At 49.6% G+C, this 27,123-nt stretch overlaps 1 protein-coding gene across 2 annotated transcripts; it reads right to left on the bottom strand.

Annotated features, from left to right (window-relative positions):
- Positions 1-1,514: 1,514 nt before the first annotated feature.
- Positions 1,515-26,497, bottom strand: ASCC2 (activating signal cointegrator 1 complex subunit 2). Of its 2 annotated transcripts, none has more exons than XM_069030878.1 (19): positions 26,426-26,497; positions 23,783-23,878; positions 22,096-22,254; positions 21,585-21,755; positions 19,541-19,670; positions 17,617-17,684; positions 17,066-17,176; positions 16,056-16,168; positions 14,944-15,018; positions 14,303-14,410; positions 13,175-13,243; positions 12,480-12,554; positions 11,882-12,059; positions 11,104-11,318; positions 9,449-9,568; positions 5,392-5,613; positions 3,693-3,801; positions 3,132-3,208; positions 1,515-2,399 (listed from the first exon to the last, which is right to left on the bottom strand). In XM_069030878.1, the coding sequence occupies exons 2-19, from the start codon at positions 23,861-23,863 to the stop codon at positions 2,231-2,233; spliced, it is 2,250 nt and encodes a 749-aa protein (XP_068886979.1). In that variant the 5' UTR covers positions 23,864-23,878; positions 26,426-26,497; the 3' UTR covers positions 1,515-2,230. The 2 variants fall into 2 exon arrangements, with proteins under 2 accessions (XP_068886979.1, XP_068886978.1); XM_069030877.1 differs by lacking the exon at positions 26,426-26,497 and adding an exon at positions 26,238-26,396.
- Between the last annotated feature and the right edge of the window lie 626 nt (positions 26,498-27,123).

Here is a 27,123-nt window from a genome sequence, read left to right as displayed (position 1 = left end):
ATAGAAGTTCCTGGCCTGGCCCCTTTCAGAGCTGCCCTAACAGGGAGGAATGTGCTCTGCACTTTGAGCAGGCTGGCTGTGCCCAGCTCTGCTGGGCTGAGAATGGGGACCAGGTGTAACTTTCAGAGAGGAGGTGGATCCCTTTCCTAACTATTCCTGTGCCTTCTGCCTCCTCCCATGGCTTGAGGAGCAGAAGTGATGTCAGGTTTGTGTGTCACACACCTGCCTCCATCCCAACTGACCCAAGGGAAGGTGCTGGAAAGGGAGAGGGATCACAGCTGGCTCAGAGGAGTCATGGAATGGTTTGGAGGGGAAGGGACTTTTAAGATCGTCCAGTTCCTCCCCCCTGAACGTTCTCTTGCCCTGAGCAGCGTCATTCCCCTCTCCCTGAAGAGCCCAGCCTTGCCTGACCCTGTCAAACACTTCTTTCTACATGGGAAGGGAACTCTGGGCACTGCCTGGGGTAATGACTCAGTTAATTCCTCGGCTCTCAGGTGGCTGGAGGGAGATCTGGCTGAGTGACTCCTCTTCCCACTTTCCCAGCCCAGCAGCCCCATCCCTCCCTCCTCGATCCTTTTTCAGTAACAGGAGGAATTTCAGCAATGGCTGAGGCAGAGCCCGTTAGAGCCAGTGCTCACAGCAGCTTTGTTGGGTTTGCAAACGAGTGCCAGGGGGGTAAAGCATTTACTCTGAGAACACAACGAGCACTTAAACACTTGTGCTTGTGTTTTTGGAGCCAAACCCAACTCCAGCTGTCCCAGTCCCAGCTGGGCTTTACGGAGATGGTTAAGAGGAAGGTTTAAGCTTTCCTAGGACAATCCCATCTGAGTGAGTGCCAGCCCCCTGTGCTCTGCTGCTGTTCCACATCAGGCTGAGCAGCTCAGAGAGAGTTGCAGGCTCTGAGCAGCAAGAACCAAAGCTGAATACAGGATGAGGGGACAGCACTGCAGTGGGCAGCAGGGAGGAGCTGAAGCCATCAGTGCAGAGAGCAGGAGCTGCAGGAGAGCAGCCTTATCCCAGCAGGGGATTTCCCTGGATACAGTATTTAGGGATACTGGTAAATGTAATTCCTTTTTCTATGTCTGTCATTGGGAGGTTTGGGCAGCACTGATAGGCAAAGAAAAATCTCCTCCTCAGAGCACTCAGGACTTGCCCTCATTTCGTGGCAGTGGCTGTTCTGCTGCATTTCTGCTTCTCTGCAAACAGCCTCACAGCAGCTGCAATCACATCCCTGCCCTCTGCACACCACCAGGCACCAAGGTACAAGCCTGTGGACTTTACCAGCACCCCACTGCTCCTGCAGCACTGGGACTGCCCTGGAGCACAACCCACTGCTGATTTTCTCACTGTGGGGGTGACAGCCACAGGCACTGCTGCAGTGCTAGAAAACACAGTGTGGTGGGGAGATGGCACTCAGGGCACATTAACCAGTAAATTAACCCAAGAAAGCCTAATTGGATACACCAGGGAAGTTCATCAACACTGACTGTAAGAGCCTAAAAAACCAACTAAAACATCTACATCTTTTATTTGTACCTTCTGTTTTCACAGGCCTCACTCAAGGGATAGAAATCCATGAGGTCTTACTCACCTGAACCCCTGTGGGTCTGTCAGCAGTGGGAACAGCCTGAGCCTTTCCCTGCCAGCATGGAGCTGTGTCAGGAGGTTTAGGTGGACATCAGGGAAAGGTTCTTCCCCCAGAGGCTGCTGGGCACTGCCCAGGCTCCCCAGGGAATGGGCACGGCCCCGAGGCTGCCAGAGCTCCAGGAGCGTTTGGCCAGCGCTGCCAGGGATGCCCAGGGTGGGGTTGTTGGGGTGTCTGGGCAGGGCCAGGAGCTGGGCTGGATGATCCCTGTGGGTCCCTTCCAGCTTGGGACCATCTATAACTCAAGTTCAGGATAAGGCATTTCCATGGAAGCTGTGCTCTCAGAGCTGCTCACTCCAGGGTGGGCAGGGAGGGCGCAAGGAGCCAGTATGAAAATAAAACTCTGTGAACTATAAATAGTACAAAAGGGCAGGAATGGCTGCTGCAGCCTGTCCCATGTATTGGGTGCAGCCACTGGCACACACAGTCAGGGCAGCACTCCCACAGGGAATGCAGATCCGTGTGAGCTGAGGTGCCGGGTATTGCACACAACATCCATCCCCTGAGCAAAGGGAATGCTGAGGAAACAGAGCCTCCTCCTGGGCAGGGGCCTGGGGATGGTGCAGCCCCTGGCCCGGGAGTTGCTCAGGAAGGGATCATGCCCTTGCTGCGCTTCCTGTCGGCCATGGCCCGGCGGTTGTGGTTGGCTCTTGTGCTTTTGTTTGCTTCCTTCTTCCTCCGCTCCTGCACCGTCTCCCGGTTCTGCCCGTGGCCCTTGGCATTCCCAACAACGGCAGAGCTGTCGTGCTTGTGCCTGAGGGACACAAAAAAAGGACATCACACTGCACTCCTGGGGATAAAATCCCAGATCCCCACAAACACCAGCGGGTGAGGGGTTCAGCCCTTGGGCCTCGGCTCATCCCAGGGCTCCCACAGCAGCCCAGGAGCAGCATCAGCCACACCACGACTGTGTCCTTCCACACATTGAGCCCATCAGCTGCAAACAGCTACCAAACTGTCCCAAAATCCCTGTGGGAGCTGTTGGAGATCTGGAAGTTGTACTCTCCAAGATCCTGTCTTGCACAGGGCTCTGCTGCTTGGAGTGACAGGACAAGGGGGAATGGCTTTGAAAAAAGGGGAGATTTAGATTGGGTATTGGGAAGGAATTGTTCCCTGGGAGGCTGCAGAGGCCCTGGCATAGGGTGCCCAGAGCAGCTGTGGCTGCCCCTGGATCCCTGGCAGTGCCCAAGGCCAGGCTGGATGGGGCTTGGAGCAGCCTGGGCTAGTGGAAGGTGTCCCTGCCCACAGCAGGAGGTGGAACAAGATGGTCATCAAGGTCCCTTCCCACCCAAACCACTCCATGATTCCATGACATTCCCATTCAATGGGATAAAACAACCAGCAGTGAAGGGTGGGTGAGGAAGTTCACCCCACTGTGGCAGGACCCTGAAACATGGGAATGTCAAGGAGCAGGAACACCCTCAACAATTCCAGTCAGCAGCAAAACAGCTGCCAGCTGCAGAGCCAGAGGGAGATCCTCACTTACCCCTTCCTGGCAAGGAATGCCTGGCGCCTGGCTTCAGCCCTCTCCCGCAGGACAGCCGGGTCCTGCACAAAGTGGTCCTGCAAGGAAGCAAGGGAACAGGTCAGGAAACTCATCAGCACCATGCAGAAGCCTGGAGAGGAGGGGATTCTGTTGGGAACAGAGTCAATTCCTGGTTCATTACCTCTGGACCAGCAGGATTGGTGTCAGGGACTCTAAACACAACACCCAGCACAAAACCTGCCTCAAAACCTTCCCCCACTGTGGCTACTCCCAGTACTTCCATGGAAACAGAGTGCTCTGCTGGCACTGTCTGTCTCTGGGATAAAGCAGATTAAAGCTCCCCACAGAGGAAGTGTCACTGCTCCAGCACAGTTAGGCCAGGAGGCAGTGGAGAGCTGTCCCTGGGGACATGTCACAGCCCAGCAGCCACTGAACAGCAGCTCAGTCCCTGCTGCTGCTCAAAGATTCCCTCTCTGAAACAGGAAATCTGCTCCACATCACCTGCAGGTGAAGCAGGGAAGAAATATGGTAAATCTTAATGCAACTCCAGCTAAATGTCACCTTTGTTCTTTCCTTTTCAGCTTCCTCCTCCTCTTCTTCATCCTCTTCCTCTGTCTCCTGTCCTTCCTCCTGTCCTTTGGGTCTCAGGACCTGAGGAATTGTGAATGGCCTGGGAATTAAGACAAAAAAAGTTAGAAAAGAAAAGAGCACAGCCTCAAACGTTTCTCTGAACAGCATATCCTTTTTGGTTGGCATTACATCTTTAAAAATGAGAATCTGCAGATTTCATGGACTTTATTTTCCTGAAGAAAAAGCCAGGAGACCCAGGAGTTAATACCACATTCCTATGGGCAATTAGCAAACACAAGCTCTTCACTGGGGAATGTTCACTATGAAGTTGTCTCTGAAATTAATAATAATAAAAAAAATAATAATAGTTAAAGAAAACAACCCTGAAACCTCACAAGGAATTTCTCCACAGAAGCAACTGCTTCCTTTGGGAAATGGGCATCCAGACACAGCCACAAGGCAATATTAAGGAGGATCCTCTGCTAGGCTTTAGCTCAGCAGCCAGGGAGCATCTGTTGTACAAGACAAACTTGGACAGAAACATTAATGCTCAGCCAGTGCTGGGCTCCAAAGCCTCTGACTGGTCAGGGCTATCCAGGGAGTCCCAGTTCCATTGCTGTGCCCATTTCCTGCAGGGGGAAATCCCTGGAGAAATTAATCAGGCTTTATGAATCACCCTGGACATGCAGGGTGAAGGGCCTGGGGATGGAGGCAGAATTTACCACATGCCTATAACTCTTCTTTAACATAAATATGTGTCTGTGTTTAAATTCCATTGGAATTCAGACCATTCCACTGCCATGGAATGTAAAACCAGAAAAGCCTTTGTTATTTCAAACCAACAGATCCAGTTTTCAGCAGTGACATCCACTAATTGTTTCTAGGGGCAGTGAGACCTGAGAGAGGGGAAAATACCTGGGTGCCACAGTCTTACAGGCAAAACACAGATAAGATTTAGATTGAAGCTTCTCAGTGCTTTAGGAGGGGGGAAAAAAGGGACAAAAGAACCTCAAAGCTCCAATTTGGTTTGAGGTTAGGAATGGTGACAACTTAATAATACATCAGAATTCAAAAGGCCACTTTCAGAAATGTTAAAGCAGCTTTTAAACCACGTTTTCTAAAATAAATATTCTCCAGCCTCCATCCCCACTAACCCTTTGCTTTCCAAAAGCTCATTGTGTGCAGCTGTCAGTCATGGTGCAGAGTGCTGTGCAGCCCATCAAGGACTCAATTCCAGCTGTCAGCACTCAGAGGGGATCGGCAGGGAAAAGTCTGGCTGTAAAATTTCCCAAATGTTGAAGTTTTCCTTTGCTAACCAGCCATTTTAGGCTGCCCAGCTCCACTGATTTGCCAAGCCATTTGTCCCTGCTGCAGGGTAGTTTCGCTAGGGAGAAGCACTGCTGAATACAAGTTGGAACACACTGGGAAATTTCCCCCTTGGATTTGCTGATTAATTGAGGCAATTGCCGAGTGGAAGCTGGAGAACATCCTGGGCACATGCCATGGCAACATTCCCCACCCACGGGAGAAGGGAGACCCAAACCTCCCTCCTTGCACACCGCAGTGAAATCGGAGAAAGGGCTGCTTTGAAGCTCTCGTGGAAGAACAGAATCCAAAGCAGCGTTTGTGGGAGGCAGAGAATCCCGCGGTGATTCTCCCGAAGCTCCCTCCCCCTCCCCTCAGCATTCACCTCCTGGAGATGAGCTCGTCATCCGAGTCAGCATCGTTAGCGCCCACTTGGTTCCCGTCGTAGGTGTCGTCGTACTCGTCCTCGTAGTCCTCGTAGGGCTGGGCTGCTCCCGGCTCCAGCGGCAGCTCCTCCACCACCACGCTGTACTGGCTGTAGCGCTCCCGCTGCTCCGTCACCAGCCGCTTGTCATTCACCAAGCTCCGGGTCGTGTCCTTCTCCCTCCTGCCCGGGAAGAGGGGGGGGGAAAAGGCAGAGGGTCAAAACCTTCCCTAGAAGCTGCTTTTGCTCCTGTTAGTCAGTGGAAAGTGAAGCGATGCAAGTCTCATCCCTGATTCCACACGCACTCCTCACCATACCTACTGCCCCGCTGGTTTGTTTATAGGATCATGGAATGGTTTGGGTGGGGAGGGACCTTAAAGCTCATCCAGTTCCACCCTCACACCTCCCACTGTCCCAGGCTGCTCCAAGCCCCAATGTCCAGCCTGGCCTTGGACACTGCCAGGGATCCAGGGGCAGCCCCAGCTTCTCTGGGCACCCTGTGCCAGGGCCTCCCCACCCTCCCAGGGAACAATTCCTTCCCAATATCCCATCCAGCCCTGCCCTCTGGCAGTGGGAAGCCATTCCCTCTTGTCCTGGCACTCCAAGCCCTTGTAAATGGTCTCCCTTCCATCTTTCTTGTCAGCCCCTTCAGGTCCTGGAAGGCCACAATCAGGTCATCCCAGAGCCTTCTCTTCCCCAGACTTTTCAACACCAGCTCTCTCAGCTTTTCCTCACAGCAGAGCTGCTCCATCCCTCTGATCACCTTGGTGCTTCCTCTGCTCTCACTCCAGCAGCTCCAGGTCCTTCCTGTGCTGGGCCTCAGAGCTGGATGGAGTGAGCCAGGGGGGTCATTTGTACCAGGGCTGTTTGGCCACTAAAAAGGAGCAGGAATTGGAGACCACCACCATCACTTGAGACAGAGAGGAAGCTTTCACAGGAAGCCAAATGCAATTCTGTTCCTTGGCCAATGTGAATGGAGCACAAATGTGATGGGAAAAGGACAAATTTAGATGGGGAGAGCCAAGAAATAACCAGTGCAGCAGGTGAGGATGCAAATAAACACAAGCACCAAGGCAAAGAACAAAACAGTAGAGAGTGATTGTGATTCAACCTCTCAGAGCACTGCAGGGGCTTGTTTTTTAAATTCAGAAGGCAGGTAAATTATAGTCATTTTAAAGAAGGGAAGACCAAGAAACAGAGGGATTAAAAAGGAGCTGCTGAGTGTCTCAAGCTGCACAAGCATAAGCTCTGAAGTCCCATTTTCCAGACCAGCCAAGTACATATTTACAGCAAAGCATCAGGGGATTCCACTGTCCAGCAATTCCCAGGACAACCTGCAGCCCCCAGAGTCCGGGAGGACCCAGCTCCATGGATATTATCAGAGAAAGGACCTGTCCAAGGCAGTGGCAGCCACTCAGGAAGGAGATGTGATCCAGCAGCCCGATTTTCATTGGGAATTTCAAAACAAAGGAAGTTTACAGCTGGAGGTGGTTTCCTCTCTCCCATGACTCACTGCCTGCATTCAGCTGCTCAATGCCCTCCCAAGCACGTGGTGAGTTCACCCATCCCGGGATCCCTGGGATAACACCTTCTGTGGGAATTCAGCTGAGGCTGAACCAAGCACTTGGTAATTGCTTCCTGTCGAGCTGGTCTGATGACTGCAGAGGAGCTGCCTGAGATGGTCTGGGCACCAATCCCAGGAAAAACAGTGGGATAGCTCCTCTAGTCCCATGGAGCTCAGGACATGCTCTGGCTTCAGGAGACAGATTCAGCTGACAATGAGGGCTGGGCAGGCACAGACAAATGTCATCACTTTTCAGGATCAGCAGAGTCTGTGGTAGCACATTCACTTCCTCATGTTTGATTCCCTCCTCATCCTGGCTGGATTTGTCTTTCTCCAGGACAGTCCCTGCCCCAAACTGCTGATGCTGAGAGTGGCCAGAACAACCTGCTCTGGTTCTTTAGGCACTATGGTGACACCAGGCTTAGCAACAGCACCCTGAACACAAGAGAATTTGATGAGCAAAAGGCATTTAGAAGGTGAAAAAAAATTAAATATTTGATACAATTCAAATCCAAAGCAGATCTCAGACTAAGCTTGGAGAGCCCTGTTACCCCAACACTGGGGTGAACCATCAGGCTTCTTGCTGGTGGAAAATCTTCTGAGGAAGTGACACTTTCAGCACTGAAAGGAAACTTCATATTTATGGATTGCTGGATGTTAAATCCTGGAGACAAGTTACTGCAGCTTTTCCTTGGATTCAGTTGGATATGGTCATCTTCAGGCACTGCTGATCTCCAGGCTTTAAACTACTCAAACCACAACTAATAAGTCTGGAGTCCTGCAGAGTTTTCCCAAATGCTCTGAAATGAAGGGAGGCAAAGGACACCAGGAAAAGCAGCAGCAAGAGGATAATCCCAAGAGGTCACATAACTACAGCAGGAGAGAGGAGAACTTCTCCAGGAGTGATGGTTCCGCTGGAGAGAAGGCACAGCTGGAGGGCAGTGCCATGGAAGCAGATCCCAGAGCCCAGCTCAGGGATGATTTACAGCTTCCAGAGCTCTCCAAGCGATCTGCAGAGGGAGCTCCGAGCAGGGTATTCCAGCCACTGGATGCTCTGTGCTGGACTCGGTGCTCTCTGGCCTTGACCAGCTGCTGCAGCAAGGTTCTGGGAACCAGGGATAACCCAGCACATCTGTGCAAGGCTCTGGGAGTCAGGGATAACCAGCAAGGTTCTGGGAACCAGGGATAACCCTGCACACCTGTACAAAGCTTTGGAAATCAGGGATAACCCAGCACGTCTGTGCAAGGCTCTGGGAGTCAGGGATAACCAGCAAGGCTCTGGGAACCAGGGATAACCCTGCACATCTGTACAATGCACCTGTCTCACAGAGCAAGGCACCACCATGAGGAGAAAGGTTCTGTCTGTGAATTCTCAGCTGTGGACACAACAAAAGTCATTGCCTTGGCCAGAGAGAAAAGAAATTCCTTTCTTGCCCAGCCAAGACAAGATCAGCACCGTGGCACTGCTCTGAGGAGCTGGGCCACTGGACTTGGGGACAAAAGTGGTTTTCTCCTAGAGTTTGATGCAACTTTGCAACCAAAACCTTCACTGGGAGCTCTTAGGTCATGTGGCTCCAGCTCCAGACAGACTTTTAGTTATCTGCTGTGTAAATAGATCCCAACACTAAGATCACACTTGGCTGGTTAGAGGAGGTGTTTGAAGTCCAGTGGAAGGTGTCCCTGCCCATGGCAGGGGGTGAACGAGATGAGCTTTAAGGTTCCTTCCAACCCAAACCAGTCCATGATGCTGTGATCTGTTTTAAAAGAATCTGGAACAAGGGAACCACATTATAGAGTTGACATCAGTGGGAGCCAACACCACGCACCCAACCAGGCAGAAAGCAAAGTGAAAGCTGGTGGGGTTTTGTAGAAATCCCTGCTCACAGCAGGAGGATCCCTGCTCATTGCAGGGAGATTGCTTAAATGACCTTTAAAGGTCCCTTCCAACCCAAACTACTCCACGAGTCCAAGTGCCCTTCTGCAGGAAGCTTTACAGCAGCAGGAACAACAGAAGTAGTCTAAGGCACTGAATGTTATCAGATGTTGAAGTAGATGGATATTGAATCTTCCCTTGGCTCTAAACCAAATCATTATTTATTCTCAGCTCTGAGTCACAATCCCAGGCTCAGGAATGGTGCTTTTCAAGGTTTGTTGTTCAGTGCGAGTTTAACATTAAGCCCAAGGAGCAAGAGCCTGACATTACAAATGAGCTTGGCAGAGCAATCTCCAGCAGCAGACACAGGAAAGCCAATTAGGAAAAACACTAAGCAAAACCAACCCCCTCATCATATTTCATTTTACTTTCCCAGACAAACAGGTGGGAAACATTTTTGATAAGCCTTCCCCCCTGCCAAAACACTCCTGCAGGAGGTTTGTAGGAGAGATAAATGTGCAGGTTCCCAGGTGTTTGTTCCTCCTGACAGGCAGAGTTAATGACTGGGTGCCAACACTCACCTCTTGCCTTTCTGGATCCGAGACACATCCACTGCATCCCTACTGAAAACATCAAACTCATCATTCTGGAAAACGTTATAGCGAGAGCTGACCAGAGGGGTAGGGTCTGGCTTCAGCTGTCTGTTAAAAAACAACAAGGAGAGAGAATAAAAACAAAACTGAAGTGAGGAAGACAAATCCTGTCCCTTCCCTAAGCCCTTGGCTTCTCCTTTATTAGTCCCAAAGCAATCCTGAGCATGCCAAGAGGTGCTGGCTGGGTCACAGGGCACAACCCCTTCGCTGCACAGCCATGCTCTGGCACGAGCACAGCACTGCACTTCCCAAAGCTTGGATGTGAGGGGAAGCTAAAGCAACCCACAGAAAGCCATGAGAAAATTCTTCTGTTCATTTCAGAGTCTATCAAACCATGCAGCACAACAGAGTATTCAACAGACTGCCTGGTCTCAACACAGTGACTCAGGGAAGACAAACACTAAGTGTGATGAATTACACGCTGGAAAAAAATTCCAATAATTTGTTGCTGCTGATTTCAAGATATTTATCTCCCTTGTTAAATCTTTCTCAGGGTTCCAGGTTTATGTTTGTTCCACTTATAAGTCAAAAGACTGTACTTCTGACATTCATTTTGGTGGTGCAGGCAGCTCAGCTGGGCAGCTGCAAATGCTGCTGTGCTCCCCTATAAATCAGCAGGGGTCAGAATTCGACATTTCCTATCGAACCAGCAGCTTTGTTTCAAGATGCAAAAGGCTGGGAAAAAAAAACCAAAACAGCTCTATCTTGGGGAACTGCTGGCTTTGCAGAAAAAACAATCCTTCCTAAAGCCCATCCTGCACCAGTTGTGCCAAAGTCAGCAGATCTGACTGCAGGAACACAAAGATTGTTGCAAAACTAAGATCTTTTACATCATTTTTCCGATAAAGATGCTTTCCTGTAATGCAACAGTGAGACAGCCTGCCCATAACTCCATGAAATGTGAACAAACAGCACATTCACATCCTGATGCTCTGTCAGGAACTGCTGGTGCAGCACAAACACACACTCACAGCTGCAGGCAAACTCCAACAACTCAATCCTACCACCAGCTATAAACCCTCCATCCCTTGTCCAACCCAGGGAAGCGGGACAAACCTGGCAAGTTTGTCAGAAGGAACACAAAAATGGAGCTGAATTGCCAGTTCCAACCTCTCTCTGGCCTAACTTCACTCACAAAACAGCAGCCTGTTAAATAACCATATTTGACCCTATGGGTTGAACTCCAGCTGAATTGGTGCCTCTGAAGATGCCCTTTTCTGCAGGACAGCTGGGATTTTCACACCTGTGACACCAAACTGCAGCAAAATAACTTTTGAAGGCAACATATTCTATTACCCAGCATTCTACTCTATTCCAATTCTATTTGAGCATTTCATGTACAAATGGTTTTGTCCCCTGTCACAAAACACAACCCAGCACCTGCTCTACTCCAACACTGAACAGTGAAGGTCCCACTCCTCTGCAGGGACACGATGAGGGCAGAAGACTGGTGACAGGTGACAATGAGAAGCTCTCACTGCAACTCTCTACCCCAAAAATGCAAATTCTTAGAGCTCTACAAGTGTTGAGGCTTCAGTGAGAACAATTAAGCGAGACAGAAACAACCAGAGGTTGTCCCACACCTTTGCATCCTTCGGTCCAGCTTATCCAAGTATGGCACCAGCTTATCTTCCAGGATGTTGTTGATCACTTGCTCTGTGTCATATCCATACTCCTCCAGGCAGGCCAGGATGAATCCCTCACCAAGGTCTGGCAGCAGATCCTTCACTTGGGAGATGAGCGAGTCCAGCTCCACGCCAGACACGCGGGCGACGGGCGCGGCCGCAGCGCCGGCACACTGCGGACACCGAACACAACTGGTGGGTACTGGGGAGGGACAGAGCTGAGGGCAGGCAGCGTGCACAGAAATACAGGGGAAAGCAGCACTCTGGGTTGTCAGAGTTTAAACACAGCAGTCCAAGAGTGGAGCCAAAAGAGAAACCAGATGTTTAAACTACACAAGGTTTCCAACACAGATTTGGGCACACAGCTACTTTTGCCAGTCCCTGAGGCAGCAAGGACACGCTGGAGAATCCCTTCCTCAAATAATAGGCGAACTCTGCATTTCAAAAATATGCACATGAACTGCAGGGATGAAGCAGAGTATTTGAATAATCCCCAGCAAGGGAAAACCCAAGCCATGGGAGTTGGAAGCAATTTGCTCAGAGATAACTCAGGATTCCGGTGTAGCTTCAGTTCTCATTTCCCAAGGCTGCATGGAGATCCAGCAAAGGTCAGAAATGACACCGAATCTCATGTTGTCCCCAAAACTGAGCAAATCAAGCCTGTCCTCACAGAAAAAAGAAGGCCTAGAGGAGCAGAGCCCCCAGGAAGAGCAGAGCACCACAGAGCTGTACCCACCTCATCCTCCAGGGCACAGGCAGCCCCCAGATCCTCTCCATCCTCAGGGGTGCTCTCCACTATCGCTGAAGCTCCGTTGGATGCTGCTGGATCTTTACCAGCTTGTCCTTTTTTCCTGTCTACCCCTTCCCAGGCACTTTCCACTGCTTGGAGGATATAGGCTGTCCTGGTCTCATCTCTAAGAGCATGGCATTAAGGACATTCCTGGATGCACGTGTTCAAGGATCACCCAACTATGGGATTGTCAGCGACTTCCAAACTTGTGCCTACATCAACACTCACAGAACCATGGAATGGTTTGGGTGGGAAGGGACCTTAAAGCTCATCTCATCCCACCCCCCTGCCATGGGCAAGGACACCTTCCATTAAACCAGGTTGCTCCAAGTCCTGTCCAGCCTGGCCTTGGACACTGCCAGGGATGGGGCAGCCACAGCTTCTCTGGGCAACAACTCCCCCATCTCCCTTCTTTTCTATTAAGGGAAAACTTTCCAGTACTCCTTGCCAGTCATGCAGCTTAACCAGAGGCAGAAATGTCACTGGTGTGAAGGAATCCAAGAGCAGGCAGGTGTGCAGAGCCCAAGGTGGGAGCAAAGGATACAGTGCAGAGGATGCCTGCTGGAGCAGGCTCACATCATCCTCAACTGGGAACAGCTCGTCGTAGTCACGGAGAAATCTGAAAACACAGGAGCAAGTTTAATCAGTTGAGCTCAATTAATTATCACTGCTGTGCTTCCCTGACTGCCTCAGTGCTCAGGTAGGAACAGAGAACCTCTCACCCAATGCTGGATTGCAGCCATGCCTGATTTTGGTCCCACTACACCACAGCAACACTCCTCAGGTGTGAGGGCTGGAACCCAGTGCTGCATTACAGAGAAAATCTGCTTTACCACGTGAACGTGCTCAGAATGCCAGCATGGGCAGGAGGACAAGATGGAATTCCCACTTCTGCCACTTCCTTTGCATCTCCAGCATGAGTGTTTAATATTTTTCTGGTCTGGTCAGCCCAGCTGGAAAGCACAGATCAGTCATAACAGGCTAACTTGTCAAGGGAGCTAATGGCTAAATTGCTCTTCTCTTCTTTGAGGAGCTGAATTAAAGGGAGTGAAGAACAGCATTTCTCAGTGCCAGGGTCTGTGCTGCAGGCTGAAATCCTCTCCCTGCACTTCTCCTAACTACTTACAACGATTTCTGACTCCCAAATGCCTCGTAATGCTGCCTCAGGCAATTCTGCTGTGAAGAATGGCAGAGGAAGGAGCCAAGACCCCCCTCGGGCCTCTTGCCAGTCAGACTCACCTCCTTTCCTGAAGCACCGAGGTGAAGATCTGCAGAAATTCCTCAATAAATGGCTGAATATTCTCACAGCTGCAGGAAAAGCAGCAGAGTGAACACTCAGAGATAAGTCTGCCTATGTTCTGCCCCACCAGCCAAACGACTCACATTAACACACCAAGGGAAAGCCCCATTTGAAAACAGATTTCAGGCCACTTTTTGGCTTTCACAGGAGCAAAGAGTCAAATGGAAACAAGTGGTTTTTAAGGCTTCAGCAAAGATTCCAGCAGTTAGATCTAAAGCTGTATCACACTCAGAATTACAAGTCTTCAGAGAGACTTTACAAATAGTTTGATGCTTTAGACTTGCAAAAAGGACATGTAGAGCTTTTGTAACTGTGCCTTTATGATGTCTTGGGATTACATCTCTGAACCCTCCAGAAAGTTTGTGCTCACCTGTGCAAGAACACCTGCCAAGCAAACTCCCATTGCAGCCTCAGTGCCCAAACCCCTGGGTGCTGAGGAGACTCCAAACCTCTCTCCAAGGCACCTTTAGGTGGGAAGGGACCTTAAGACAATCCAGTGCCACCCCCTGCCATGGGCAGGGACACCTCCCACTATCCCAGGCTGCTCCAAGCCCTGTCCAACCTGGCCTTGGACACTGCCAGGGATGCCCAGCTCCTCTGGGCACCCTGTGCCAGGGCTTCACCCACCCTCCCAGGGAGCAATTCCTTTCCAATATCCCATCTAACCCTGCCCTCTGTCTGTGGGAAGCCATTCCCCCTTGTTCTGTCACTCCAAGCCCTTGTACACAGTCTCTCTCCATCTGTCTTGTTGGCCTCTCCAGGTCCTGGAAGGTCACAATTAGGTCTCAAGGTGTTACACATGAGGGAAGTTTGCATGAACCACATGCTGTGGTCAGAAAGCTTGTTGGACCACAGCTCACTGCAGAGATTCTGGACCAAACAGCTCCATCTGGAACATTTCTGATACACAGGACAACAGAATTTGACCTTAGCCAAGTCTTTGGCTACAATCCCAACACAAAAAGCAGTTTCTGTTCGTTTTCTCCAGTAAATTTGTAAATGAGAAACAGTTTCTCCCACACAGCAACCACGTAACTGGCGAGTAGCACAGAGCCAAGTGCCAATACCTGCTTTCTAGGATGGGCTGCAGACACACTTGGTTTATTAGGGTGTGAAAAACTTCTATCATCTTCTTTCTGGAGTGTGAAATCCTCCTCCACAAATCAGCAAAAACACTTCAGAGAGAGCAAAAGACACTGTTGGTGTCAGCACAAGAATCTGTAGCACACCTTTATGCCAGAGTTAACCCTCTGGAAGAAGAATTTCCTTAGCAGAATCATTTCCTTGCTGCAAAGACCAGATATTGGACTCATCTCATGGTCATTAAAGAAAATCCATGCTCCAAATAAAGCTGGTTTCAATCCCAATTGTCCTGGCAGCTCCACACATAAGACCCCCATTGTAGCAGCACAGCCTGTGCCTTACAGTGAGACTGAGCTTCACAGAGATATCATTCATGTTCTCACACTTTGTTACAATTTGAATGCACCTCCCATCAAATTCCTTCTTGCACAGCACTAAAAATGATTAGTCACCCCACTGCCCAGCAAAATTTGGAATTACAGAAGTCATCTCTTCAGAGCTCTTTGAAGCAGCACAAAACAGCCAGGCTCTGCAGGGATGGGTAAAGCAGCATGAAGTGAATTTTTAACTAAGCCCTGGGAAATCTCACTGAAAATCCAAGGCAAGCCTTTGCAGGAATTCTCACCTGTTATCTTCATAATGCCTCTTCTTGATTGCAGATTCCAGCTCAGGAATTGCCAGTTCATAAAACGAAGCTAATCTGTACAAAGGGGGAACAAACCTGTACCTGTCAGCTAAGGTTCCAAAAATCATTTGCTAAAAGGCAGAACAAATGTCTGATTTCATTAAACCCTCCTCACCAGCAGTACTCATGAGCATCACCTCATTTTGGTATTTTCCCCCCAGAACACAAGCAAACACACCACAGACAAAGAGCAGCACTCTAACAAAATCACAGAGAGGTCTTTGAAGAGGTAGGAAAGAAATGCATTTCAAAAGCATCCTGGTGCTGCTCAGAACCATCTGCCCAACCCAGAAACAGCCCCAACACAGATCTGCAGCCTGCAAAGAGCCAACAGACTCACAGAATCCTTCAGGTTGGAAAGGCCCCCTGAGAACATCGAGTCCAACCATTCCCCAGGACTGCCAGGGCCACCACTGACCCCTGTCCCCAAGTGCCACATCCACGGGGCTGTTAAATCCCCCCAGGGATGGGAGACTCCAGCACTGCCCTGGGCAGCTGTGCCAGGGCTGGAAAGTCCTTTCCATGAAGAAATGTTCCCAATATCCAACCTGAACCTCCCCTGGCACAGCTTAAGGCTGTTTCCTCTCATGCCTTGTCACCCTCTCCCAGCCACAAAGCTTTTGTCAAACCCCACTAATATTCTCTAGCATAAAACTTGGGCATAACATCAAAGACATTTATCTTCAGACCTTGAAGAACTATTTCTCTGAAATACTTTCTGCTTCCCTTGCTTTGGGTCCTACAGCAGGAAGCTCTTTTTGTCCATAACTCATCCTTCTCCACCCTTCCCAGAGCACACCAAGCATGGTTCAGCTGATTTTTGAAATTGTCATGGATGCCTGGCCTTAGGATCACTCCTAGATGACATACATAGAACAGAAAATCTACACATCCCTATATCCATGTATTTATTATGCTGCATTCCTGTCAGAGAGAACCCAGCAGCCTGTGCATGAAATCTGTCTCCTCATTGAACAATGGGACAGGACACAGCAGCACATTCTGTATTTTTACATGGCCAGGACGAGCTCTGTTTGCACTCCAAGACATACCTGTAACAAAACTCGTGTTTTTGGAAGGTCTGGCAAGCCAAGGGAAAGACATCAAGAAAGGCCCAGAGAGTTGTGCAGGTGTCACATAAATACAGCACAATGTCCTTCAGCTCCTGAAAGGGAAAGAGTCCTACTGAGGGAAGAGCCAGGCAAGTTTTCCCAGGAACACAGTGTAACTCCCCAACAGGGACACAGAATATTGGGCCAGGCCTTCTCCTGACTGCACAGAGTCTGTATCAACCATAAACCTCTTACAGGTCTGGGGGTAGACACAATGCCTCTCCTAGAACTCCTATCCTTTAAAGATCTCTAATGCAATCCCAACTGTTTGCTTTCATTAAAGATCCTGTGTGATTATAAGAATCCTCATCAGATCCTGCTCTGGACAGTGGCTTTGCCCTCAATACACCCTCCACATATGGAATTCTTCCCCATGCAGCACTTTTCCATGAAGCACTGCATAGCAGAAACATGGGAATCAAAGGGATGTTTTCAGCAGTCTGGTCCAGTGCAAGCTGCATTTCCAAGGCAGCTGAAACAAATGGAATGACACACTAAATGATAGTCTGAACTGATAGTTTGTTTCCCCACACAAAGGGAATGACTAAGGTTTTGTAGAGGACCATGTTCACTGTCTTTGTACAGCCCTCAGCATGTAAAACCCCTCTTAATTAACTGCAGTTAAATTACATTGTTGTTAAAACACTCATTTCTGAAGAAAAAAACAAAACAGCTCTTATCACTGCCAGGGTTAGGTGGAGACTTCTGTGAGATATTCTGCTACATTATTTATAAGCTGCTTAAGCAAAAAAGTTGCCAGGTTTGAAACTATCCACATTACAAAGGATATGGTTGAAATGGATCAGCTCATGGTGGAAAGGTTTTATCACCATGTCCCAGGACAAAGAGTGCAACAATGGCCCAGAACCACGAGCTGGAGGAGATTTTGGGAACAGAATGACCTTGGGTGGTCTGTTCAGTGTGCAGGAGTACAGAGAGTTCAGTCCCACCTGGAGGGGCATGTTCCCTGGAGTCACACTGACTTTCTCTTCCAGTTTCTGGGGCTCAGCAGAGGCTCCTTCAGATTGCAAACCACACTTGTGCAAAATATTGTTGAACACCTAAATCAGGAGAACAGGGCAGTGTTAACAGACAGGAGCCAGCAGAGGGACACTGCAGAGAAGGCCAGAAGCTGAAGGAAGGTGGGAGAGAAGAGTCCTCAAGTATTAATTTTAGATAAAGGTTCAAAACCTCCCTGACACACATTAACATAAACTAGGGAAAGGGGGCAAGAACTAAGTCAGGGGAGGTTTAGGCTGGATATTAGGAAAGTTCTTCCCCCAGAGACTGGTCAGAGCTCAAGGAGTGTTTGGACAATGAGTGGGATTTGTTGGGGTGCCTGTGCAGGGCCAGGGGTTGAACTCGATGATCCTTGTGGGTCCCTTCCAACTCAGGATATTCCATGACTTCATGAATTACATTCTGCCTGCCTACAATGCTCCCTTTCCTCTCCCCAAGCTATGGCACCTTTCCAGATGAAGTCCCAGCAGGAAGGCAGTACCTGGAGGACAGTGGGCAGAGTTTCATCAAGGTCACTGAAGTAACTGGGCTGCTGAGTGAAGATATTTCCTGAAAAGGGGAAGGAGAGCATTTCCATCAGTTCAGATATTGATGCCAACAAGCAAATTTGCACCAGAAAATGGTACTTGTTACACTGTACTTGTGTTATTCCTGACACCCCCCAGACACACCTACTCACTGAGTGGGACACAGCCCACCCTCACTCCTCAGCTCATGCACAGGCCCTGCTCCCAAAAAGCTGATCCATCAGCTCTCCAGTGCCACTGGAGATCCAGCAATGGGAATATGCTCACGAGAGGAGAGCAAACGAGATGTCAGATGATTCATGCTCCAGGGGCTGAATCAATGAATAATGCAAATACTATCACTGAACATCCCCAGTTCCTTTATTTGACAACTGGAGTTGACTTTTAATTACTGATAACAGTTCAGCACACACCAGGAGATGTGCAGAATATTTCTTAAAGGTAATGAGGCTTTGGTAACACCTGCTATTATATTACTAGGACTCTATCATCTTTACAAAATACTCCACTGAGTAATGCCACACCATAAATCCTCACCAACTAAGCACCGAGGCTCCTATTTTCTTGGGAATTCAGATGATGAAAATTAGGAGTTCTCCAGCAAGGACAGAACTCAGGTAAGAGTTATGAGACAAGTTTCAGAAAAATTTATACCCTGAGAAGAATCTCAAGTTTATGAAGTTATGAAATACACACCAGAACTGCTCATGCCATTACTGTCACGACATAATGAAATAATCTGGTGAGCAAATCCTTGGTCACCTGCATGCAGCATGATTTGTGTGGCACTCCAGAGTGTAATTCAAAGGAGGTTTTATTACTTAGGTCATTTTTTTGGAATATTTTAAGACCCAGATAATCTAAGCTTCACATCTGAAAGGGAAGTATCTATCTTGCCATGACTGCTTTCCACCTCTGAGGCTCAACAGAGGAATTTAGAGTAGAAGCTACTGAAAAAGGATAAAAAGATTAAAAATGCAAAGGTTTATCTAAGATTTTCTGGCTGCAAAGCTGTCTGCATCACATGATCTCCAACACTTCTCATGTCAGTGAACTTGGAAATGAGACAAAAACAGAAAACCAAAAAGAAAACAAACGAAAACCAAAGAAACAGAAAAGCTTCATCCCATGAGCTGCAGACAAAGTGGGTTAGAATTCAGGAAGAGCTCACTTAATCCAAGGCTAGATACTCTTCCACTCAGGTGATGTTAAAGATCACAGGATTGTGAAGGGAGCACAGGATAAATAGAGAAGCTAAATCAATATGCTGCATCTTCACTCCTCAGCATCCATGGCTGGAACGCCCCTCCCTGTGTACTCACCACTAAGAGTGTGTGTACAGACACAGAAATCCAGGGATAAGCACAGCTTGAGCAAGGCTCTGAAGTGTTTGTGGTTTGCAAGCTCTGGATACATCAATGTCTGCACTGAAGTTTCAGGTTCTCCCACTTCCCAGAGCAGCGATTACCTCACACCGAATGTCTCACTCGGCTCCCAGCTCTGGGAACAACAGCACTCCCAGCTGGACTGTGCCCCATCTCCCAACCCTCCTCCCCCTTTCCCATCTCTACCAGGATTTTACAGAGCCCCCACACTCCTCTTATAAGGGACACATTTAATTGGCACGGAAAACAACTGAGCCTGGGTTTATGTCTAACAACATAAGCCCAGCTCAGGGCAGCAAAGCAGGACACGAAGCTTTCCTTAGCACAAAGTGCACACGGGGAAAGAAAAGCCCAATGTGATCTAGAAATGACAGATCTTACTTGCTACAACAATTAATTTTCAAAGCAGTTCCACTGGTATAAACCCCACTAAGTCACTTGTCATACAAGCAAAAGCCTAAATGTAGCAAGTTGTTCCTTGGCTTTTACTGACCAATCATCTTCTGGAGCAGGAGGCCATTTCCTTTCCCAAAAAGGACACAGAGATCCAGAATCTTGGGGATGTCGAACAGGAAGTTATTGTAAATAATTTTTCCAAAGACAGATGGAGTGATAAAATGATCCTACCAAAAAAAAAAAAAAAAAAGTTTGAAGGATAATCCATATCTTGCTCTGCAGTAACTCCAGCATTATAATGACACCTACAAAAACACCTCTCAAAGGTGTATTAAGGAATTTATTTCATAGAAGGCAGCAACTCTACTTGGAACAGCTTCTGTGGAGCCATCTATTCCCACACTCCTGTCCCTGCCACACCAAGCACCCCACTGATCCATTCACCAGGAGGTGAATTAATCTACCTAAAAGTTTAACAGAAAAATCTCCCCACAAGTCCCCAGTTCCCAGCCTGGCACCAGAACAGCTCAGCCCAGGAGCAGGAATAAGTAACCAGACACAGGGACAGCCTGAGGTTCTCATACCCTGGGAGAGCTCCAGAGACCACAGATCCAGGGACGAGCAGGGAGAAACCCCAGAACTGCAGCTCTACACCCTAACTGCTGAACACTGTGCCAAAAACTCTTCACACTGAAGGAATTTCTTACAAAATTCTAGATGAGAAAATTCCATTGAATTTGCCTGAGAAACAGGCAGCTGAAATGTGATTTTGGATTTTTGAAAGCCCCGTTTGCCTGTGACAGCAAATGTTTTCAATCCCAGTGAAAGGCTGGGCACATTCTCCCTGCTGAAGCAAAGGGATGGGGCTCAGTGCTGGCCAGGTTCCCTTTCCAGAACTCCTGCTTACTCCTGCATGACAACAGACTATTCATTCCCTGCAAATCACTCAACTATAAAATGGCTTCACATGCTCGCCTGCCTCTTGGAGCGGTGAGGTTTAATCAGATCCTGCAATGAAAGACACCACAGAGGTGTCGGGTACTTCTGCTGAACTGGTGCCAGCTGCAGGCTCCAGCATTCCTTCAACCTGCTCCTGTCCCAGTCCTCCACTCCCAGACCTTTCCCTCAAAACATCCTGAACGTGATAAGCAAGAGAATCAACACAGCCCTGACACAGCATGAACCAATGAGGAGCTCAAGGGAGTAATTGCTAAAACACAAGGTGCCTCACTCATCCTGCCCAAAGGCTGGGTGAAAATTCCACAGCTCCAGATGGAAGTTGCACTCACACAATTAGTGCTGAGTATGGCTCTTAATTATAGAATCCCAGAATGGTTTGGGTTGGAAGGGACCTTGAAGCCCATCCAGTCCCCCTCCCTGCCTTGGGCAGGGACACCTCCCACTGTCCCAGGCTGCTCCAAGCCCCAGTGTCCAGCCTGGCCTTGGGCACTGCCAGGGATCCAGGGGCAGCCACAGCTGCTCTGGGCAGCCTCTGCCAGGGCCTCCCCACCTTCCCAGGGAACAATTCCTTCCCAAGATCCCATCCATCCCTGCCCTCTGGCAGTGGGAAACCATTCCCTGTGTCCTGTCCCTCCATGCCTTGTCCCCAGTCCCTCTCCAGCTCTCCTGGAACCCCTTTAGGCCCTGGAAGGGGCTCCGAGGTCTCCCTGGAGCCCTCTCCAGGCTGAATGCCTGATGATGCCAAGATAACAGTAATTTACAGAAATTTCAGTGTGTCCAAAACTTGGGACAAGTTCAAGGAGAGGCAAGCATTAGCAGGAATTTTGTGGCACCACGTGGCCCTGAGGGAGTGAACGCTCAGGAAGTGGTGGCCTGAAGAGCCTGTCCCATGTGGCCACACAAAGGCCAACGTGCTCTCTCTCCTCTTACCATGACATATCCAACCACCACACAGGGATAACCTGCTGTTCCTCAGGGAGGAGATCCAGGCAATCAACCAAGGAATCACTGCATAGTTCAGATACTTCAGCCCTGAGTGTTATCTCCACATGGAGAATCCAACTGATAAAATCATGAGGGAGAGGAATGTCGTGCAAGGAGCAAAAAGGATTCATTTCTCTAATTCTCTTTTTCCCTAAGTCACACAGCCTGGAGCACCTGCAAGGCATAGGAATATTTACTTTGGACTCCTTGTGGGTGGACATCCTGAGGAAAGTGAGGAAGACACTCCGATGGAGGCATTTCTGCAGCTCATTCACCTCTGGGTGGCAATCCCACAGCGCGTCGAACTTGCGAGGGGCAGAGCGCAGGTAGGAATCCAAACACTTCTGCAGGGTCTCATCAAATATCACCTGGCACAGGCAAAGACAGGAAAATGGGAAGGAGGGAATGTCACACCTTCATAGGTTATGCTCACGAGCAGCCCAGTTAAATTTAAAGCAATCTAAAACACTCAGGCATATTAAAAGGACTCCCACATCCATCAACTACAAGCAAACTCTTAAATTCCACAGTGGAAAATCCTCAGGGAAATACTTTCTTTGCATTCTAAGGGGCAGTAATGGAAATTAAAATGTTTCCTGAGTGACATAATAAGCATAAACAAATCTTTATGAAAATGATGTAAAGCTCATGGCTTTTACAAGCACCTAGATATTTGTGTTGTATCTCCAGATAAAAAACAATGATTACCTGGCACCAGAATTTGTCATGAGGCAAAGCCAGAAGCCAGTTCAGGTCATCTGCAATGAATTTTGCTCGCTCCAGGAATTCCTCCACCAGAGCAGGGTCTCTGATGGCAGGAGGGGGTTTGTACAGCACGAACGACCGATCTGCTTTAATTTCTGGGTGCTGCAGAAAGCCAAAATTCACTGTGTTAAAACTCCAGAGCAAGTGACAGGAATGCCCAGTTACCATCTGCTCACTGAATTCCAGGAAACACAAAGTCACTTTTTATTACAACTTGGCATTATAGAATCACAGAATGATTTGGGTGGGAAGGGACCTTGAAGCCCATCCAGTGCCACCCTTGCCATGGGCAGGGACACCTTCCACTGTCCCAGGCTGCTCCAAGCCCCAGTGTCCAGCCTGGCCTTGGACACTGCCAGGGATCCAGGGGCAGCCACAGCTTCTCTGGGCACCCTGTGCCAGGGCCTGCCCACCCTCCCAGGGAACAATTCCTTCCCAATATCTAACCTAAATTTTGGTTTGAACCAACTACTCCTTGTCCTGTCACTACAGTCCTGATGACAGGAACATTCTGTTCCCTGGTGACCTCCCATTTTCTACCCTTTCAAAGCAGTGAGTTTGTATCTTTCTTTATGAGCAACATTTTCAGACCTTGATAATTTGGCAGATGTTGCTCCTTGCTTTCTCTTAACCAAAGCCTGACAAAGCAATCCTCCCACACCTTTAAAACAAAGAGCAGGAGCTTCCTGGCATGCCTTTGAACTCTCTATTTTTCCTCTGAACTAGTTCCTGCACAATATTCCATGAACTCAAACTGACACGACCATCAAAGACAGAAAGAAGCACTTCACTACCCTTTACTGAACAGGCTTTGCCCAAATATCTCCACCCTAAAACAAGAATGCCAATGAGCAGCAGGTTTGGGCTCTGCCTCATCCCACACGTGTGCTCAGGGTAAAGCTCCTCAGGAATGAGCAGCATTGACAGCCCCACTCCTGCAACACATCCAGAAGGCTCTCTCCAGGCCTTATTTCTGGGAGAAAAGGGTTTCTATGGGTTGAATTTTCTGGTTTCATCAAGCTGAAGGCACAAGGGACTGATCCCAGTGCCACAGCTCTGAGCTAAACTTGAGGCAGAGCTTTCAAAACCTCCCTCTTGGAGCATCTCTCCACTGCAGCAGAGATTATAGACTCCAGAGAGGGAGATGTGCTGGGAAAACACAGTTTACTCCTGATGTTGAACAGAGTAAGTTTGGTTCTTGTGTTTTGGGTTTTTTTTTACGGCGGGTAAACAAAACCTCAACTGTCTGAATGCATTACAAAAACCTTCTCTAACAGCAGACTGAACAGATTTCACAGAATCACAGAATATGCTGAGTTGGAAGGGACCCACAGGGATCATCCAGCCCAGCTCCTGGCCCTGCCCAGACACCCCAACAACCCCACCCTGGGCATCCCTGGCAGCGCTGGCCAAACGCTCCTGGAGCTCTGGCAGCCTCGGGGCCGTGCCCATTCCCTGGGGAGCCTGGGCAGTGCCCAGCACCCTCTAGGGGAAAAGCCTTTCCCTGATATTCACCTAAACCTCCCTCACACAGCTCCAGCCATTCCTGTCACATATCCCAGACCAAGCCTCACTATAAGACAATTATTTACTAAAGGTCTGTTTGGCTTTCAGGAAAAACAGAGCTCACCAGTGCTGGTAAAGTTCTCAGCTTCCCTGTCTTGGGATCCCTTTCTGTCAGCTGGAGCTCATCCAGAGGCAATGCTGGCATCCTGGTGGCTTGTTCCTGTCCTCAGCAAACAAAAGCAGCACAGGATGCACTTTACAAGGTCGCTCAGGCAAAAGCAGAACAAAAGAGGCTGCAGCCCTGCTGTAATACACACACACTGGCTGGGAATGCATTTATGCCAAGCAATTTATACCCAGCAATTTATACCCCACCAAAATGCCAAATCCTGAGGGAACACCCAGGAGCCACCTGCACATGTCGCAGAGGAAATGTGGAATGTGGTGCTGAACTTTTATCCCTGTTCCTTACTGAAAGGCCACAGATGTCTTCCAGGACAACAAAACGCATGTGGGGACACTGTTTAATATGGAAATTAGATATTTAAATCGCGTTTCTGAAGAGCTGTGCTGAACTCTGGCCTTTGCAGCCTCTTTCAACACTTTCAGTGTCTCTCCTGACAGCACAAACTACAGGGACAACCCCAAACACAGCCTTGTCTGTGCTTTCAAAGAGTATTTTTGGTGCCTGTGTGCAGAATCTCCCAGCACTCAGCCAGACAAGGGACACAGGCTGAGCCTACAAAAGCCTTCCCTGCTCCTGCCAATTCCCACGTGCTCACAAAACCACAGCTTCATCTTCAACTGCATTTGTGGGCACAGAAATGTTTCAATTAACTTTCTGAAATTAACTGGAAGTCAAATATTAGAGTTACTCAGTAGAAAGAATGAGTGCTGTTAAAAAAGTTCAGACTAACAAAAAATAGAAGTTGCATGTTAACAGAGCTTTTAAATTCTTTAGGGGATTATGGGGTTTTGAGTTCTGCAAAATGGTACTAAAAAGTTATGTTCTCATTAAGAAGGTCACACATCTCCTCAGATGCAAGTTTAATTGCAGTCACATTGCCTGGGCTGAATAACAATTAAAACAAGAGCAGTGTCTCTACAGCTGAACAACTCTGACTCAGGAGTGGGGTCATGGTTTAGACAGCAAGTGAAAAAATAACATTTTTCATCCCATAAATTTGTTGCCTATGGATTTAGGCAGAAATTCTGTCATCTAACATTTTAGAGCTCAAATAAAAAAGATACAGCAGAGCAACAGCAATATCCACAGCTCAGAAAACTAAAAATAATTCTGTCTTTCCAGGGGAGTTTAAAATTTAGAAGGTTGACAAGAACAACTATTATTTTATGATAAACAATTTATTTGAAAAAAAAAAAAAGAAGCCACCAAAACTTTTCAGCAGAATAAGCCAAAGTGGCTTTCAGTTCAGTTTCATCATATATTTAATTTGGCTCTTAAAATTTCTAGAGTCATTCTGAAAACTGCACACAGAAATGCGTGTTTATAATGCAGAAAAACATGCCAAGTGTCTCATTTCAAGCCTGGAAGGCATCAAAATCTCCAGTCCAAGTCAAAAACATCCTGTAAGAGACAGAACCTCTGCCCAAAAGCTTATTCAGCTAGAGAAGAGAATAAAGCTGAGCATGGGATAAGCTCAACAGAGAATCATTCCTGATTCCTGACTCTCATAAGCTTTTCCCCTGGAAAGAACTTTGGTCTAAACCACAAGCCCACGAATAATCTCTTGTGCCCTGTGATTTCAGGTACAGTGGAAGAGCCAAAGAACATGATGAACCCGGGAAACTTATTTTCCCAGGTTTTTCCAGGGAAACTTATTTTCCCAGTGCCAGAAACGATCCCTGCCCTGCACTTTCCACTGAGGTGCACATTCCTGAGGACATCCAGGGTGAGGTGACACTGCTGAGGATGAGGCACCCACCGCAGCACAGCTGGCACAGGGAATGCTGCAGCATGGACTCATGGAATGGTTTGGGTTGGAAGGGACCTCAAAGCTCATCCCACACCCTGTCCTGGGCAGGAACACCTCCCACTGTCCCAGGCTGCTCCAAGCCCCAATGTCCAGCCTGGCCTTGGGCACTGCCAGGGATCCAGGGGCAGCCCCAGCTGCTCTGGGCACCCTGTGCCAGGGCCTGCCCACCCTCCCAGGGAACAATTCCTTCCCAATATCCCATCCAGCCCTGCCCTCTGGCACTGGGAAGCCATTCCCTGTGTCCTGTCCCTCCATGCCTTGTCCCCAGTCCCTCTCCAGCTCTGCTGGAACCCCTTTAGGCACTTTAGGAAGGGGCTCCGAGGTGTCCCTGGAGCCTTCTCTCCAGGTGAGCACCCCCAGCTCCGTCACCCTGGCCCTACCCCATGGCTAGACACGCTCAGTTAACCCAACACCGCCGGTTACCCCGGGCCCTGCCGCTCCCGCCGCCCCCCCGGCCACGTTCCCTGTCCGGTCCCTGTCGCACCGGGCCCTGCCCAGCTGCTGCCACGGCTCCCGAGCTCCGACACAGCCGCTGCCGCTCACCCCAACCCAGCCCCGCCACAGCCGCCCGAGCCCCGGTACCGGCACACGCGTCCCGCCGGCCCCGCACGGCACCAGAACCCCGGTACCGGCACACGCGTCCCGCCGGCCCCGCACGGCACCAGAACCCCGGTACCGGCACACGCGTCCCGCCGGCCCCGCACGGCACCAGAACCCCGGTACCGGCACACGCGTCCCGCCGGCCCCGCACGGCACCAGAACCCCGGTACCGGCACACGCGTCCCGCCGGCCCCACGACGCTTCCGTGGCCGAGCGCTGCTTCCGGCCCCGAGCGGAACTACCGGGCTGGGCGGGGCTCGGTGCGGCTCCGCCCCGGCGGCGCGAGCGTCCGGCTCCCGGTCCGGCTGTGGATCCGAGGGGCGGGACCGGGGCTGGGTCTGGCTGTGGATCCGAGGGGCGGAACCGAGTCCGGGTCCGGGTCCGAGGGCGGGAGCCGGGCTCGGGCCGTGCTGCAGTGACCAAACAGGCGGGTTTAGCTCCAAACGCCCACCCGCCGTCCGGACCGGCTGCAGCCGCGGGGCTGGGCGTAGTTACTGTCAGCGGGTTGTCTTTGGAGGGGAAGGAGCCTCCAGCTGTTCTTCCTTTGAAGGAAAACCAGCTGGTTCAATAAATCACCTTTTTGAAGGAGGCGTTTTTAACTTAGCTGCCCTGCCCCATCCAGTGTCACGGGCAGGGGAAGGGGTTCTGCGGGAACAGGGACCTGTCACAGCCGGCGACCCTCACAGCCCTCTCACCGCTTCCCTCGGCTGGGACTTCTCCTTGCTCTCCAGGGAGATGTCTGTGCATTACAGTCGGACAGCGCAGGAAGAGGGCAATTCCTGTCAAGTCATACGAGCACAACCGATAATAAGAGCAGGTTACATCAGTCACATTTACACCGCGCTGAAACTCCTGGAACCGGGCGCTT

This window comes from Aphelocoma coerulescens, chromosome 15 (genome assembly GCF_041296385.1).
Source record: "Aphelocoma coerulescens isolate FSJ_1873_10779 chromosome 15, UR_Acoe_1.0, whole genome shotgun sequence".
Classification (NCBI taxonomy): domain Eukaryota; kingdom Metazoa; phylum Chordata; class Aves; order Passeriformes; family Corvidae; genus Aphelocoma; species Aphelocoma coerulescens.
This window is presented reverse-complemented; position numbering and strand designations above follow the sequence as displayed.

Coding starts and splice junctions, on each gene's coding strand:
- ASCC2 (XM_069030878.1), bottom strand. CDS start 23,863: ATGCCAGCATTGCCTCTGGATGAGCTCCAGCTGACAGAAAGGGATCCC. Junction 21,756..22,095: donor ATGACAAATTCTGGTGCCAG/GTAATCATTGTT, acceptor TGCCTGTGCCAG/GTGATATTTGATGAGACCCT. Junction 12,060..12,479: donor CAGCAGGCATCCTCTGCACT/GTATCCTTTGCT, acceptor CCATGCTCTTAG/AGATGAGACCAGGACAGCCT.